General features: G+C 41.3%; 1 protein-coding gene across 1 annotated transcript in view; it reads right to left on the reverse strand.

Annotated features, from left to right (window-relative positions):
• Positions 1–7,311, reverse strand: part of LOC113748153 (cell surface glycoprotein 1-like) — a 13,405-nt gene extending 6,094 nt beyond the window's left edge. Inside the window, exons 1-4 of the mRNA XM_027291071.1 lie at positions 7,273–7,311; positions 6,830–6,916; positions 6,304–6,501; positions 5,602–5,658 (exon numbers count right to left, since the gene is read on the reverse strand). Coding sequence (XP_027146872.1) covers positions 5,602–5,658; positions 6,304–6,501; positions 6,830–6,839 — 265 coding nt within the window. The 5' untranslated portion in view covers positions 6,840–6,916; positions 7,273–7,311. The remainder of the gene's footprint in view (positions 1–5,601; positions 5,659–6,303; positions 6,502–6,829; positions 6,917–7,272) is intronic.
• Between the last annotated feature and the right edge of the window lie 11,530 nt (positions 7,312–18,841).

An 18,841-nucleotide genomic window follows, 5' to 3' on the forward strand; every position in this document is an offset into this window, starting at 1 on the left:
ATATAATTATCCCTTTTTATGTCATAGCGCCTTTCTGTCACCCAAGACACCTTACATAATGAGAAGTGCGCAGCAAATAACAGAAACAAACAAAAAAGAAACCATAAAGTTAAACGAATTACGAAATCCAACATAAAAACAGGTTAAACAGGACCAATGCACATGATCCAGATGGGAACTAAGCTATTTAAAACAGGGGGTTTGTGCAGACTTAAATTGTGAGCAGTGAGTGATGTTCCTTATGACGGGGGGTAAATTCTTCGCAGACTGGGGAGCAGAGCGCTTGAAAGCTCTGAGAGCGAGAGATACGGTTGGGTGCGAAGGTTATGGACGGCTTTGAAATGTGAGCAGAAGGATTTTGTAGTCTTGAGGGATGGATTGTGACCGGAGCAAGTGGAGCTGTGTGCAGGACAGAGTGATGTGGTGGATGGAAGTGGGTTCTGGGTGATGATGTATTTGCATATAGTGGCTTCACAGACATATTGTCCTCAGTATATGTTTCTCTAGATATGCACGACAGAAACCTTTTTCTGATGTATAATGCAGGACAATTGCTTGTGGAATACATGCACTGCAAAAGTTTTATCCAGCTGAGTAAAACTGTGATCTCCAATACTGTGGCAAGAGAAAAAGAGCAGGCCTCTATTCTCTCTCTTCTTTCTGGACTCACTGTAAAACCCAGCATCCAGCTCATAGCATAGTAACATTTTTGCACTTTTCTGTTTCACTTTACTTTATATGAGTGTATATAGTTCCTCACATGACACTGTAAGTGAAGTAAACTGTAATGTGTAGCCTAATGTACCCATATTGCTTGTGTGTTTAAGGTTTGTCTGTGTTTCAAGCTATAAGCTACTATGAATGTTCTCTATTATACAAGACACAGTTAACAATTTGACCTCCGTAGTGAGATTTAGCCTTGTCAGTGTTACAAGCCCTCGCAGAGCATTCACACATTGACCTCTAATCACTGTCTGTGAAACCATTTATGCCTGGCTTGTCTGCCACCCAGCCAGGTAGTGAGGTGACAAGAGTTACAAAGTCAGCATGTGTCTTTCTCTTATCTTTAGTCCGTGGATAAATTCATCAGATAGTTGCTTTGAATCTTGGCTTTATAATAAAGCCCTTTGTTGGACTGTGGTGACAACAGGCCTTTAAGTTCTTTTTTTTTTTCTTTTTACATACTAGTGTAACTGCAACTCTTCTTATTTTGCGTAAAAGTCTAGGATGGTGACCTTTAATCGTCTATGTCTCATATCCAAAAGGTCATGTTTTCCTTTGTTTAGGTCAGTATTCTTTCCCGTAAGTTTTAAGTGCAGCTAGCCATACTGTAACAACAATAACAGCACTTGTGTGATTTTATACCCTGTGTCATGTTGAAATGTTGTGTCATAAATGTAAGGTTGGTATTATTAAGGTCAGTACACTATTTATTTCATAGCACAACAGAATGGGAAGCAGGTGTTAGATGCGTGTAAATCAGCTCAGGCAGGGTGGAGGACAGAGAAGGACCTTGCTGTAAAATATTAAAAAGTCGAACAAGTGTGAACACACCTTCTCATTCCATGGCCTTTCTGTTTATTACTTCCTACCATTGTACATGAACCTTGAGGACATCAATCTAAAATGCAGCAGTGCGTGCATTAGAAGTTGGCTACTTGAAGAACTCAAATACACATATTTACACAAATACACACTTTTGCTTCTATATATCATTTATTTTCTTCTTTGATATAAAATAAAATATAAATATAAGCCATAAAATGAGAAGGTATGTCCAAACCTTTGACTGTCGGACAGTAATACAGTATTACATTTGTATTCTATTTGTTCTTCCTTGTTCACGTCTTAATAGGACACGGTTTCCCAAAGCCACCAATTCCTGAATGTAGATGAATCGATGACAGCACTCTAACAAATCTGGAACGCTGGAATGCTCTGCAATTACAAACACATCAGAATCAATCCTTACTGAATTTGAGTGGGGACACATGGAAGGGCAGCCTGGCTAACCCAGTTAACAATATCTCTGGGGCCATGGAAACCATGATGGCCCATGAATACTTTGTAAGTGTGAGCAACCCCAAGAGTAGTGGGAAACAACTACATTTTACTGCAAAGGATTGCTACCTCGGTAAGATTTCCAAGGCCAAATGACTGTACTGTATGTCCATGACCACCACACCTTACGTAGGATTAATATTAAAAAATATACCTGTCTCTTTTCTGCTTGTAAATAAATGAATTCATAGCATCCAATACACTCCTTTAAAATGAATTAATGTTAAATAGAGAAGTTGTCTGAGTTTTGATTTTTGTGTTTCTGTGCAGACGAAAGTTCATCTGTTAGCATATTGGCTGTCGGCTAGCCGTCCTCTTTTTCATCCATTTGTCGTGGTGTTGGTTGTGGGTATAGCATATAGCTACAGGAAACGTAAAGGTACAGTTTTGAAAAAAAATAACAACCTTAACCTTTTTACCCATTACGTGACTCCAATCTTCACAATGTAATGAAACTAAAATGTGTAGTGTCTTTTCTTTTTTCTGCCCTCCAGCATGTTTTGCAGTAAAGGGAGAGAGGAGTCAAAAAAAAGCTAATGTATCTTATTCCTTTACTGAGCCAGTCTGACATGTAGGGCTCCAACTAAACAATTGTGTGTTTTTTGTTTTGTCATCGATTCATTATTTCATTCTTCCAACATATTGCCCTCCCCTCGGTTTTCAAAGAAGCGAACTGCTATACCTTGTTCCTTTGTTCATAACTTAGTCTTCACCAAATTAAACTGCAGTATGGATGATGGGCTGAAACCATGAACCATTGTTATTTACATCACTCAGAGTTACATAATTTTTGTATTTCAATCTGTTTCAGAGTTTCAGACATCATAACACGACTGCTCAGTTAAGAAGAAAAGAGCATCTTCTACACAGCCCAGCAATCAACCACTCACACAGTAATGGCTGCTGCAAGTGTTTACGTCTGTCTCTCTGTCTTTACTCATTTTATTATTCATCAATTAACCGTTTAGGTTTAGATGTACGTGTCTGGTGGAGAATAGCCAAAATGTGATGATATCAGCCACGTGAGTTTGTGAAAGCATTATTATTAGTCCTACCTTTTTTTTCTGAGGATGATGTTACTTATACAGCATCGCAGAACCTAAATGACTCTTGCTGGTTTTCATGTCACTCTTTCCAGTTAGTTTAAGAAAGATAAAGAGTTTGGGGTGGAAAAAAAGGTAAGGTACATTATTGTTCATTAAGAAAATGAGTTGTCAGCTAACGGCTCTAAACCTGTGCTTCTTTTCATGATCACCTATAGTGATTGATTATCTGTTGATATCTTCTCTTTGATGAATTTTTTCATCATATGTTAAAATATAGTGAATTAACTAGGTTGACATCTTCAAAGACTTGTTTTGTTTGAGAACAACCTCTGTCCATTTTGTTTATAAAAATATATTAATATTACTTAAAATAATAATATTAAACTTAAATGTAATAGTAAATAATAAAAAAATAATCTGTCCTATCAACTGATTCATTAATCCATGTATTGTTTCTAAGTAGTAATTGTTATAAACATTACATCGCTCGACTCACATTTTTAAGGACTCTGTGTGGTTTAATCTCTTAAATGGTTTTCTTTTTATTTAATTTTCTTTCAAATGGAAGAACTGAACAAAGGCAAGGCTCCTCTGTCAGTCCACTAGTGCATTGTCTCAGAACCCGCAAAGAAAGAGGATCCAGCTGTTGGATGCCCGACTCAGAGGAGGAGGAGAAAACGTCTCATTAGGAATCCTCCGCTGCTCCTGAAGAGCCAGGTTTGGCACTACACTGCTGAGTCAGGTATGAGCTCGCATCAGAAAGAAAACTTGCTAAGAAAGAGGTCCCATGGGTGACCCCCTCGACTCTGAGAGGACAATGAACAGATGATGGACTGAACATTGAAGCGTCCACTGTTAAATCTCTGTTTCTATTTTGTATTGATGATGGATAACGATGGTTATTCTGTGGTCCATTTTATACCAGGTCTTGGCTCTCATGGGAAAAGGATTCAGCTGTGTATTTATCATCACTCATGCTACAGGAGTGTTTTTAACTAAAGGCACCTCATATCAGATATTTGCTTCTATCATGGATCTCTTTCTTCTTAATGGTGATATACATTATGTTTTGTATTTCATCTGTGTTCAGGGTCAGAGCAGACGGACAGCTCAGGCTAGGAAAAAATAGCACTCCTCTACTGACGAAGCAGCAGCACATCCACCCCCCTGATATGACAACAGGTAAAGATGCTGACTGTTAGAGCTTCTGATGGGGGATGATTTATGGACCTGATTAAAGCTTGTAGCCGTTCCTACACCATATTTATCTTTGATTATTTTCTTCTCGAATATACAATTATTAAAGTTTTGCAGGGTTTTTTGTCTATCAAACTGTTCAGTAAGGTTAAGTAGTTGTTATAAACATTACATCCCACTCCTTTGACTCACATTTTCTAAGACTGTATGTGTTGCGTTTAAATCTCTTAAAAGCGTTTTTTTTCTTTTTATTTAATTTCTATTTTTTTGTTGTTTCAGGTGGGAAGAACGAAGGCAGAGGATTCCAATCCTGTCCCCTACTGTAGTGAATCGTCCCCCAAACAAAGAAAGAGACCACCAGAGTGACCCCATCACCTCTGAGAAGTGCAAAACGAACCAGACCCAGCGGCGATGAGTCGGCTGATTAGAAGGAGGTACAAAGTGTCTGAATCCTCCTCCGCTTGCCTGAAGAGCCCAGTTTGGAAACTCACACCTGTCTGGAGTCCAGGGAGTAGAGAAAATAAACTGACAAGAAGGAAAAACGAGATTTAATGAAAAGTCCCCTTATTTTGGCATTTATAGAACCGTTATCAAATTATTATAACAAACATCTAATGTAGTTTGTATGAGCTAGCCAAGCAATAAGAGACTTGTAAGAAAGATCGGTCCCATGTGTGTTACCCGCAGACTCTGAGAGGACAAATGAAATAGATGATGGACTGAACATTGAAGGCCCACTGTTACATCTCTGTTATATTGGTCTAGTCATAATACTGCTGTCATAATATGAACCATACAATACCTGTAATAATTATTATTTAAACGTATTATTTCTATTTACACACCCATAATAGTAGCTTATAACATCATAACCCGATATTGAAGCGTAGGTGAAAGGATGAAGCATTTATATTTGTTCTGTGTGTTTGACTGTTCATTGTCACCAGATGTGTTTTGCAGAGTTTAGAAACTGATTCAATCGCCTGAGTGGATTAAAACTGTTCCTTTTTCATAACTTGCTTGGTTCATTTGCCTTCTCAGAGGCTGAGGGGTCACTCTCTGGGTCCTCTTTCTTTGCTGGTTCTGGAGATTCACTACATGAAGGGACAAGAGGATCCTCGCCTTTGTTCATTTTCCCACCTGAAACACAGAAAAAATAAATTAAATAAAAAGAAAAAACGCTTAGAGGAATAAACACTCTCCTAATAAACACTTAAATCCTCCTTATACTGTAACTGCATAAAACTACATTATAGTTTGTTATAAACTGCATCCAGGAGACAAGATGATTGATTACATGGAGATGTTGGAGGAGTTCCAGTTTTCTCATGCTCGTCTTTGTTGTTTTCTAAACCTGAAATACAGAAAAAAGAACTGTTAGACTTTTGTTCCAACTGCTTCAGGCACTTTACGCAGCTGTACATTGTGAGGGAATTTCCTATTCTAGCATGCCACATATGTGGGTTACACTGGGTCAAGCATACAGTATGTCTTGAGGTCATTGTAGGGGGAGCATTTAATCTCAGGTTAAGAGAGTCAATGACTTCTCTCCTTGAGGCACAGAACAGATTTATTTCTGTTTTGAGGAAAGAAGGTGCCATTCTGATCATTTCTATGGTACCCAAGGTTAGAGGACATTACTGTCTGATCCCCAAAATACATCAGAGCCAAGGACTGTATCAAAATGGACCACAGAATATCCATCGTTATCCATCATCAACACAAAATAGAAACAGAGATTTAACAGTGGACGCTTCAATGTTCAGTCCATCATCTGTTTCATTTGTCCTCTCAGAGTCTGAGGGGTCACACCATGGGACCTCTTTCTTAGCAAGTTCTTCTGATGCTGCAGCTTCATACAACTACATTAGAGTTTGTTAGAAATAATTTATACTGTTTATAAATGCCAAATAAGGGGACTTTAATTAAATCTCAGTCTTATTCCTTCTGGTCAGTTTATTTTTCTACTTCCCTGACTCAGACAGTGTAGTTTCCAAACCTGGCTCTTCAGGAGCAGTGGAGGAGGATTCAGACACTTTCTCCTCCTCTAAATCAGCCGACTCATCAGCTTGGTCTGGTTCATTTGCCTTCTCAGAGGCTGAGGGGTCACTCTGTGGGTCCTCTTTCTTTGCTGGTTCTGGAGACGATTCACTACATGGAGGGACAGGGGGAGCCTCGCCTTTGTTCGTTTTCCCAACTGAAACACAGAAAAATAGAAATTAAATAAAAAGAAAAAACGCTTTAAGAGATTAAACCACACAGACAGTCTTAGAAAATGTGAGTCAAAGGGTGATGTAATGTTTATAACAATTACTACTGAAACAATGGATTAATGAATCAGTTGGTAGGACAGACAGAAAACCTGTCAACAACATTTATTTTACTAATTAATTAATGTTTAATATTAATATTTAACAGTAGAGAAAATAATCAATAGATAAATATTGTGTAGTTAATCTGCCTACAGCTTTAATCAGGTACATAAATCATCCCACATCAGAAGCTCTAACATTCAGCATCTTTACCTGTTGTCATATCAGGGGGTGGATTTGCTGCTGCTTCGTCAGTAGGAGTGCTATTTTCCTCAGCCTGAGCTGTCGTCTGCTCTGACCCTGAAACAGATTGAAATACAAAACATAATGTAACTCACCATTAAGAAAGAAAGAGATCCATGATAAGAAATATCTGATATGATGTGACCTTTATAGTTAAAACACTCCATTGTAGAGCAATGAGTGATGTAAATAACAAGCTGACATCCTTTTCCCATGAGAGCCAAGGACTGTATGAAAATGGACCACAGAATATCCATCGTTATCCATCATCAATACAAAACAGAAACAGAGATTTAACAGTGCACGCTTCAATGTTCAGTCCATCATCTATTTCATGTGTCCTCTCAGAGTCTGAGGGGTCACACCATGGGACCTCTTTCTTAGCAAGTTCTTCTGATGCTGCAGCTTCATACCTGACTCAGACAGTGTAGTTTCCAAACCTGGCTCTTCAGGAGCAGAAGTTGTTTAATTGTGACACTGGTGGGATAAGTGGGATAACTGACCACTGATGACCAGGAGAGCTGATCCCACAGCCAGCAGGAACTTTTGTCCTTTCCAAATACAAAACTGAGGTTAACTTAACCTCTAATGTCGTAGTTATGATCTACGTGAGTCTTATTTTATTATTTTTTTAAATCCTATCTATCTATCTATCTATCTATCTATCATCTATCTATCTATCTATCTATCTATCTATCTATCTATCTTATTCTATCTATATTTATTATATATATATATATATATATTATATATATATTATATATTAAAAATTGTGTTATTGTTATAATAATATAAGGGTAAGTAATAAGTAATTGTTGAGTCTTTACGGTCTACACCTGTTCTAAGTGTTATGAGATAACTTTTGTTATGAATTGGCACTATATAAAGAAAATAATAATAAATTGAATTATTATTTTGGTTAATTGTGTTTTTATTACATATACTGCATACTATGTAAAAACTATATTATCATATATTTTATTATATAACTATATGCCAGGTGGGGCAGGGCTAGTTTCACAGAATAAGGTTTATGTTCAGAGTTTGCATGTTAGCCTTTCCTGGGTCCTGGGTTATGCTCGGGCTTTCTCCCTACAGTCATGCAGGTTAATGGTGACTCTAAATTGCCTGTAGGTTGAGAGGTTGTTGTGTCTGGTGTCAGGCCTGTATTAGCGGACCAATCATAAAGGTAGGCGGTATGGAAATATGCACTATTCATCAGTATCAATTATTACAGAGCTGTACTTATAGTTTTTCTTAGAAGATAAATGATGATAAAACAGAAGACAGTTTTCTATTTGACCCACCTTTCTCCTATAGAGATCTTCTCCTTGCAGCTTACCCCTTATGAACAGATGCATTATTTACTCAGTCCAGAGCCATAAGCTCAAGTCTGACATGGACATCTGAAAGACTGCATGCTTTCATCATGTCCACCGAGTGGCACTGTTATGTTGCACCATCCGGTTTTTGTTTCACAGCACTCTCCATCAGACTCTAAAGGAGCACAAACTTATTTCCTGTCTCACGGTTTGCCGAAAATAGTCAAACTTAGGCCAAGCTGTTTACCTAGCAACGCGATTCACCAGAGACCCCTTTATCTCAAGTTTGATTTTTTTTTTTTTTTTTTTTTTTTTTTGGATTATGGAAAATTGTAAATTACAAGGGAGTTCCTGGAAAAATAAATAAATAAATAAAAACCACACATGTTTTAGTCTGTAATTAAAAGTAAATTATCTCTCGACTGTCGTACTGATTAGGCGTAAAAAAGCTCGGTGGGGTTGCTATCGTCCTCGTCGGCCTAGTCTGTAAACAATCTCGCCGAGGGTGCTTCATCGTAAGTTCGGGACAAACTAGGATCGTATGAATGGTCGTGCTTCGATAGGCGCTGGTGTTAGACTCGATAGAGGACGAAGACGAGAAGATTGACCCTGCAGCAGAGACAGCACAGAAAGACGCTGATGGAGGTATCAACTCAGATTATGTCAGGAAGCTATGGTTCGAGTCAAAATGGAGCGCACAAACATGATGGCATAATGAGAACTAAACGAGGAAAAAGATTTTGCCCGACCACGGTTTATAACCTAAAATCATATCAAGATGTAGTTATTAAGGTCAAAACAAAAACCATGGTGCAGGGTCATGTTATTTATTCCTCCCAGAAGTCCAACACAACCACTTTTTACACAGTTACATATAGTAAAAAACAGTTAGAGCAGATCTAGTACAGTTGGTGCTGGCGGTGGTGTGTGTGTGTGTGTGTGGTGTGTGTGGGTGTGTGTGTGGAGTATGCAGGAAATATGTCGACTTCCTCTGGGTGTACCTACAAGGAACATTAGCCACTTCAATAGCACGGTAAGAGCACAGAGAGCCCCAACAGTGAGGCTGACTGAGGACTTGGTCCACAACCGGTACGCACACGTGTCACTTCTGAAGCGGGTTTCAGGATGAGCTGCTCCCTGCAATCCTTGAGGAGGGCCAATTTGCTCCGCTGTCTGGGCCTATTTCTGCAATGTGGTAAGTGGGTGGGCTACATTTCATTCCAGCAGTTGGAATTGATTCTGCCCTGAGTGATCATGCTGAGAAGAAAATGTGGTATTAGCGGTTAAATTTGGGTAAATATATACAGTATATATACCTTGTTAAAAAATAAAAAAGAACAGAAGAGGAACATTCATTTTTCATTCATCTGTCATTATGTCCATCGTGAATATAACTGCTTAATTATAACAGAGATATTAATAATAACTACAATACGTCTGAATTTTTATCTGATTCTTTTAAAATGTGCTCTAAGGCTCTTGGTAACTTTGTTTGCATTCAGTAAAACCTTAAATGAAATGATTTATATATGGATAATTATCAATTTAATCTCTCCTTCTTGCAGTTATAAGTTTGATATATTGCAAACAAAAAATGCGAAGATTAAATACGGCAACAGTACATCACCCTTTCCCACTATTTCACAGGCCCCTGGCCTATATATTCATATGTTTTTGTGGTTGATTGCAATGTGCATAGTAAAGGCAATAGAGTTTTGCTTTATATACTGAAGCAAATGTTAGACCCTGCAGTCTTGCACCGCTTCGAAAACAACGACTTCAACATCCGTGTCTTGTCTGTGCGTCCCTCAGCAGAAAGCCAGAGTGCAAACTGAAGTACAGGCTGGGCCTCTTATCGTGTGGTGGACTCTCTGCGCCCATCACCGCAAATGTGAGCGGCTTCAAGACGCCGATGGTGAAAAAGAATTTGAATTCCGTCTCAAGAAGCCCGGAACGTCATTAGAATCAACGCATCAGAACACATAAACAAGAACTTTAGCTAGTCGAGGTTTTCAAACCGTGTGAGGAGCAAAGAGTCACTTTGACACACGTGTCGCCAATCGGTCGTCTTTAAGATAGAAAAGGCTGCTGAAAGGCGATGAGGGGGAATAATGACTGTAACTGCAGTTAACAATAGAAGAAGGATTATAAGGGAATCTACAGTGTTGTCAGACAACTGTGAATGGTAATTGAATTAAGGGAAGTAAGTGAAGACATTTAGTCTAACTGGTTGTTGTATTCTAAGTGACTAAATGTGTCGTTTTTCTGGTTTGATGCCTTAGTGATTGACAAATCCCCCTGAGTGTTTCAATCACCTGCCACCACCTCACTGAGCTATAATGAGGGTGACGCTCTCACCTTAACATGCAAAGCCTCCAGAACACCGTCCAGCACCCCATCGGTTCTCTTTCCTGGTACCTCCATAAAGCGGCGAGGCCGAGGCTCAGCCTATCATTTTCTTGCGCTGAACAGAGATTTCACGCGTGAAGCCCCCGGCCAGGGATGCGAAGAGCCGTTTGTACCAAGCCGGACGCATAAGGTTTATATAAGTGGGAGAGGCCCAAGTACAAAACTGAAGATGGCTCCAACTGGAGCTGTCAGCCAAGGCAGGATCTACTGCAGGCTCAAGGAGTGGATCCAAGATCCCGACCGCCCTGGTACTCGATCGTACATAAGAAAGAAGGCAGCAGAAACCTACCCTGACGGGTAAAGCCAGAGGTTAGACGAATCATCATGAGTTGACACATGCATCGTTTCGCTTCACTGGTCAGTGTCGCTTCATGACAAGATGTGCGTGTGGTGGTTATCTCACTGGGCTTATTTTTGCCCTAAGCAGAGGTGTGCAGACCTCGTCTCTGCTGGTTGAGAATCTCAGCACAGCAAGACAACCCTGCAGGAGGGGGCAGAGCGGTCCGCTATCCTGCACAGTAGACACACAGAACCTGGAGGAAAAGTTCTTCTCTGTAGCCTGGTTTAGGGAAAGTAATGATGCTGAGATTGGCCCTACAGGCATTTTTGTCGGTGGGCCCAGCTATAGCGATCGATCGAAAGAAGGAGAGCTCAGGGCAGCACGAAAGGGCCAGAGGATTACCATCTCAAATTGCAGCCTATCAGGAACCGAGGCCAAGGACCAGTAATTTCTGCAGAGCATGGCCTTCTGGAGTAGAGGCCAGGATGGTGCAATTACCCAAGCGCAGCCCAAGACTCCAGCCCCCCAACTAACAGCATCTCGGCCACAGGTCAGCCCAAACCGTCTGCAACACACACAAACAACCCGGGCTTTAAGTTTTTTATCTCCGTTAAGGAGGCTGCTAATATTGATTGCAAAAGAGATAGATTATTTGCAATGACGCATGAATTTATATTTTTTATTGTTAATCCTCACACCATCTGTCTGTTTTCATCCATCTTGTCTCGTCACAGGAAAGCGGCCTCTCCGCTCTCAATGCAAAGCAGCGTGAGTGTCACGAAGTGACAGGCTGCGTCTCGCCTGGTACGGTGCAAAGGGGTCAAAGGTACTGCTCTCCGTCACCTGGGCAACACAAAGCATCCTCCACCGGCAACGGCCGCGTTCACCAGAGTCATCAGCCTGAGTCAGGGGGCGTCAAGGGAGAAAGCGGAGGAGGTCATGAGTCGCAAAATAAGAGCAACTCGCCGGCAGCCGAAAGCTTCACCCTGGAGTTTGATGAGGTCAAGCTGGTGATTCAGGAGTCCTACCAGTGTACTGTGTCTGAAATGGAAAACAGATAAGACCAAACCAACAGCCAGTCACAGACTGCCACTGTGGACAGTGGATCCTACAGGTAGACAATGTCACCGTCTGTCCCTGTGTGGCTCAAAGTATGCACGACAAACTTACATATTGACAACCAGGTTTCCTCTTTGCTCTTATCAGATATATTAAATCATATATCAGGGTTTTCTTCCCCCTGGCTGGTATAGAAAAGCTGAGCCCCACAAAACCTGCACACACACACAACACACACACACACAACACACGACCTAAAAGAATAATATGTTCAGGTTTATGATTGATGTTTTGGTTTTGTGTGTTTCTCTGTTCAGCCAGCTTTGTGCCACAAATGGCACATTCAGGCCAAGAACCTGTCCCCGTCCTTCAGCGAATCCAAAGTGAAAGTAACTCTCTCGATATAGCCACAGTTTTTCATTTTGATGCTGCAAGGCACACGCACCTTCACGTTTCTCAGGACATGTCACCGTCATGTCATATGAGTGATGTTTTGACAACAGGAAAAACAAAGACGAGCTAGCAGCTGACCGGAGAGAGTGCCAGGTCACTGAGTGGCTGTCCTAAAAAAACAGTTTTTTTTTTGTTTTGAGTGAGGACACAATAAAGTATGAGTTTCAAATGGTGTGTTGGATACCGGCTTTTCTGTACAGTTATCTAGTACATGGATTATAATATGATTTAGCAATATTTGGTGTAAATCTAATTTGTACAGAGTATATTTCATGATCCACAGAGGGTGAACCTTTCCAGTTTCCAGCACTGCACGCCACCTCAGGTCAAAGTTTGTATTCAAGACATTTCAAACGCCCGATTGGCAGGTCACCATGAAGTTTCCACACAATCAATGCGCCAGGAGGAAAATTGGAAAAAGTTTTGCACTTTGAGCTCGAGGAGAAAATAAACATCATCTTCAGGATGGTTTTCTTTTTAAGTTCAATATTTTTTGTGTTGAAGGGTGTGATAAATATGTCAAGTTCACTTCTAGGGCTTTAAGACGTGAAGTTTTCTGTTAACATGCGTTCGGTGAAACAACACAAACTATAGACTTGAAGACTTTGCATGAGGATAAACTATTTTTCTGAAGTGTTAAATTGTTTTATGTTAAAAAACAAATATATTGATATAGAAAATGCCTAGATTTAAAGCACATAGATATGTGACATTTAATGCATAAGAAAACTGTTCTTGTTAGTTGGGAAAAAAAAGGAAATGATTGAGAACTGACGTGCAGACAAATTTTTCACACATGTACACACATCCTTTTTTTGTTTTTTTTTAACACTTGTGGTTGCCATGACGATTGTTTTGCTCTCCAACTTCTCTAGTTTTGCAATTGAATCTTTTCAATAATTTCGTGAAAGTATTCTTGTAGTCGCAAGAGCGCAGTTGCTCTAGGAGAAAAGTGTGGAGTTGATGTGGCCGGGTCAAAGGTCTCACGTGTACCGATAACACTGATTTGGAGCCTGCAAGCGCGACTCCTTCGTACGAACCCAGATAACCATCTGACGCTGTCTCCGATGGTGGCATCAGCTGGTTCGAGACGAAATACATACCAGCTGAGAGTGCGAGAACAAAAACAAGGGAAGTTGTTTTCACTATCCTTCTTATCAATGGTCAAGTCAAAGGGAGTCGGGAAGCTACGGCAGTGTAGTGTGTCCTGTGGTTCCGGGAGAATGTATACAAGAACTGCCTCCATCCAGACCAACCTGGCTTTGAGTGTGCAGAACCAGGTACTGCTGAGATTTGCAAGGCTGCAGGTCATGTTCTGGAGCTTCAGATGAAAATCTGCATTTTATTCTTCCTTCACCACTTACAACACCGGAATATTGTCTCCTTCTCCTAGTGAGCAAGCTCGCTGGTGACCACCGCACTCTCCTTGACTAGTGTGTCCAACACCGACTAGAAAGAAAAGTGCTCAGTCATCACAGAAACCTCTCAGTCTTCCACGCTATGCCGTCACCTGGCGGCTCCAGGAGGGGCAGAAAATAAGAACCATCATAACTCGGACCGGGATGCCTTATAACATTCCGGACCCCAGGTTTGAGCAAGCCCTCAGACAGCGAATCAGCATGAGGCGCGCTAAGGGTCACAGCTTTGACTGACTAAATTCGCGAGCTGAGGTCTCAGACAAAGGTTCATACATATGGCAGGTGGTGGGTGGGATACAAGCTTCCCTCGTGGTGAATGGTACCAGCTTCTCGCAGGTGTTTCAGAACTACAAGATTACAGGTACTGAGCCCGTAAGGTTTGCGGAATGCATCCTTGTTAACTGGGCAACCAAAAAAACATGGGCGTTTTTGTTGATTTTTGTCAGGAATTGAAGCAATTTGAGTTATCAATTGACGGTGTTCCCTTCATTCTGCACTCTCTTACTCTTAACCTTCGTTTCCTTCATGATGTGGCTGTCTGTTTGCATGGGTGTGGACTAGTCTGGAAAGTTCTGAGAAATCCCACCACATATGACCTCGCTTTGTCTCCTTCTCTAGTGAGTAGCCTCGCGTGACCTCCACCCTACCACCCTGACAAGTGAGACAACACCGACGTGGAAATAAAATGCGTCTGTTACCGTCAGAAACCCCCTGCGTCTTTCTCGCATTGCCGTCACCTGGCTGCTCCAGCAGGGCAGAAAAATAAGACCATCATACCTCGGACCGGGATCCCTTATAACATTCGGACCCCAGGTTGAGCAGAGCTCAGACAGCGAAATCAGCTGAGCGCACTGAAGGGTCCCAGTTTGAGCTGACTATTCGACAAACTCAGATTCTCCGAGCAAGGCTCATACATTTTGCGAGGTGGTGGAGTGGCTACAAGACCTCGTGGGTGAATGGTATCAGCTCTCACAGGTGTCCGAAACTACAGAAGTAATGGCTTATTGAACCTGGTATGTTTGTGTTTCTTTAATTAGGCCTAAAAACTCTCCAGATTTTATGAAGCATTAATGTCATCAACATGTAGAATCTAACATTTTAAAGCCCCCCCCAGAAAAAAAATCTATTTGCTCACCTTGTCTAAGCAAGCTTGTCTTTATTATAAGCGACGAGGCCGTGCATGAAAAACGTTATTTTTCTGCAGAAGTTCAAACAGTTTGCATATTTCAAATGAGAGCTTTCCATATGTGGTCTGCCCTTTTCTCGCTCATTTTAATTAGCTCAGGTTGGGAAAATGGGATGTCATGTAAGCAACGTTGGAATCCAAATGTTGGCCACGGTTTTCAGCACTGTCATTAAATTCTAATCAACAACAACCACACAGTCCCTGAAAAAGGCAATTTAGCTGGTTTGTAGAGGAGAAAACTCTCACTCGAACTCGCTCCATAAGGTGTTTACTGGACCGTGTTTCACAAAGGCCCTTATCTTAAACGCGAGAGTCCGCCTAAATGCCACTAAACATTCCGAGCTAAGAGTTTCGTCTTAAGACCAATTGAGAAAAGTGCTGAGAGCCGACTTTTTAGTAAAGAACTGAGAGCCTCCTAAACTACTGTAAAAAGAGAAGATTGCTATTGCTATGATGACATCATGTTTCATGAATGTAACCTACGGCGTGTCCCTCGGTGAGTGGTCGACAGGTGGTCAGTCTGTGGTAGTGAAAGTGAATGAAATGTTAATCATAAAAAGTCCTCTGGAGTGTTAATATTGCCCATGAAACTTTGATTTATATGCTTATTTCATCATGCGTAGATCAGAAACACTTAATAATTGAAAGTTGTCAGGAGAGTGAACTATCGTTTCTCAATCGACTTTTATTTTTTTCTTTTCTCGCCCACTCTTTTCTCCAGCCAATGACCTTAGAGTAGAAAGAATAGCGCAGAGGCTGACTACCTCGGAGGGGAAACGAGGTGAGGTCACGTGTAACATCATCTCAGGTGCAACCAGTCCGTCCTTTTTTCGACAAGTCATTGGTTCTACACCGGGCCCGTTCTTCTGCACAATCGCTGGGGGCTCGATCACACGGGTCTGCTGAGTTACCCGGGAGAACGAGGGCTCAGAGGCTGCAGCGGCTGCTTCGTCGCTCAGACCCACCCAGAAACAGTTTGCTACTTGGGGATTCAGAGGGCACATGGAAAGGATAGCGGGACCTCAAGTGCCGGGTTGAACAAGACCAGCTGGATCTGATGGTACAATGGGCACAAAGGGCTTCGAAGAGGTGGCCCAACCACGCTGACTGTAAATCTTGCAGGTATGATCACATCTTTTAGATTGTGGTGATGAATTAGGGGCGGCCAGGGGTATAGTTTGACATTTGCGGAGATATATTTTCCACCTCCTAACTTAACCTAAGAAAGTTAAACAAGAGGACTCTTGCACGGCTCTCAACTTGTTGAAGGTAGCCCCAGTTTTGGCACACTTATTGGGATGCTTAATGGAACGGAGCCATTGTTAATGTTTATTATCTCAAACAATGTGGCTTTCTCCTGCTTTGACGAGTCAAATGTCTTCCATGAAGACGCCCATTAAACACTTGTCCGTGTTTGTTGAAATATATGTTTAAGCGGGCTAACCAGCTGCTCGCAGTTGGGTCTCCCAGTTTACAGTCAGACATGACACGATATCAATCCTGTCTTTAACTCTCTAAAAGAAAATGTATTTCTTCCCCCCCCCCCCAAAAAAAATATTTGTGTTTTCTCTTGAAACTTGCCACAAATTGGTTACCCGTCATCATCATGGGATGACATGTAGGTTTCTCTGCACAGCTCGTGCTTTCAACCGAAGACACAAACAGCCCTCAGCAGACTAACCACTTCTCCCAATGGTGCCGCCGTAGTTAGTTTCTCGCGTGAGGTTGACTGTTTTTATTGCAATTTTTGCTATCTCTAATTTGTACATGCATCTGTCATATGTGTTTCAAGCCGCTTTCAGTATGGATTCTGTCCGTTTCTGCCTTTGGCAATAGGTGTACTAGGAGTTGAAATAACAACGGATTGGTTCGGCTGTTAAATGGCAAAGATGAAATAAAAACGCCTGTGGTGCTTTTTCACAGGAAAAAAACGGTCCTGTTTAAAGGAAGAAAGGTGTTTTGAATATGGCCGTCCCAGATTTTCACAATCCCCGTGTCATAGTCAATTCACACCAACAATCCAGCAAGAATCCGAGGTTCCAGGTCACGTGGTTTTGGCAGAAAGAGAACGGGAATAAACAAAGTCCCATATTCCACAGCTTATCGAACTCCCCCTAGAAACAAGTCGGGAATGCTGTTCAGCTAAGATTAGCCATGCTTTGCCAAACAGTTTCGCCTTATGGTCATTAAAGCCCAAAATCCTGAACACAGAGGCCTGTATTACTGCGAGGGCGAAGAGTGGCTCCAATCTCTGGTCCCATGGGTGGAGGAAGGTTGCAGTGGAAAAACAGGAAATTTGACTGTTCACGTCTACGCAGAAGTAAACACTTGATCTTGATGGGATTGGCAGAAGGGATTGAATGTGTTGTATGTGGACACAGGTAACAAGTTTCTTTGTGTCGTCTCCTTTGCAGCGCGGCTAAACGCCCACTCTGAGCCACCGTGCAGGTCGGGTATGTGGATCGGATTTTTCGTAGCTTGTTGTCATCTGCACTATAGTAGGCCGTGCCATGGTGGTGGTGAGATATTGCACAAGAAAGGAAAGAAGTCGGAACCATCTCTGTGGGGCAGAACAGCCACTGAACACCAAACCCAGTGCAGAGGAACTAAATCTCATATAGCAAAAGAAAAGAGTATTTTTTTAATGCGCTGGTATATAATGCATCATGTTTTATAATGAAAAAGATTCAACGGGACATATTTTTCTATTCATTTTTATTCAAGCTCAATAATGCAATAAATCTTGGTTGATATGTTCCATAAAATAATTGTATTCAATGTTTTACTCTGCGCACTGGGAAATAATTTGTGCCGTTAGAATTAATGAAGTTCATTAAACCTTTAAAATAAACAGGCACTTGTCATTTTTTACGGCTAAAACGTCTTTGCAGATACCCAGCTTCTTTCCCCGCATTCAATGGACAGTTAAGCCAGGCAGCGGATCGACTTTGTGACTCTCCACCTACAAACAAAACCACTCCTGACAGTTCCTTTTTATGTAGCAACATGGCAGCTTGATACCAGAGTAGAAATCTTTAAAAAGGCATAGCTGTCGCTGTGCTCCGGGGGGGGACAGCTAAGCACGAATGGTGGTAAGATTGTGAAAAAACTTTTTTTCTTTCTCTATAAGTAACAACAACTATGAATCAGCCGGAAGTGATCTGTGGTTTTACTGCAAGAGAACAGATGCTGTGGTGGTCCTGCGAATCTGTTGAAATGTTAAAGTGCGGTGCATTTAAACAGAGACGGAGACAGTCTGTAAGAAGGTTTACAACAGTGCAACGGAAGAAGCCACAATCAGTCCACCACTTATTATTACTAAGGCCTGGTAAACTTGTAAAATCAGCCGAGTAAAGTCTTTCAATCAGACAGACAGTCGGTTAAAACACCTACGGGAGAAGAAGTTAAAATAGAGTACAGCTCAGTAAAGCATTCCAAAGTCGGTTGATGTCCTATGGGATGTACACTTAAGGAAATCATGACTGTAAAGTAAATTTGCAACCAATCTCACGTGGTTACATCTAAAATGGGACAACCGTGCCCAAAAAATTAAAAAAAAAAAGGTATAAATCCCACATGAATGTGACGGATGTGAGTAATAAACACCTTCCAAAGTAATGACACAAGTTCGTGCTGTACCTGTGTACACATGGTTATCCTGAATCTCTGGCCTAAGAGTGGTTTTTTTTGAACAAATCTCCACTCAACACAATTCGATGCTGGAGAATAATCAAGTGGAAACCTTGAGGGTAAAAAAAAAAGAATGTAATGCCTCTCCGTCCTCTCTTCCCTCTCTCCTGCATCAGTCCTATCGAATGTTTAACAACCCCATATGGTAAGAGACAAGAATAGAAT

The sequence above is a fragment of the Larimichthys crocea genome, chromosome XVIII, assembly GCF_000972845.2.
Source record: "Larimichthys crocea isolate SSNF chromosome XVIII, L_crocea_2.0, whole genome shotgun sequence".
NCBI classification, from domain to species: domain Eukaryota; kingdom Metazoa; phylum Chordata; class Actinopteri; family Sciaenidae; genus Larimichthys; species Larimichthys crocea.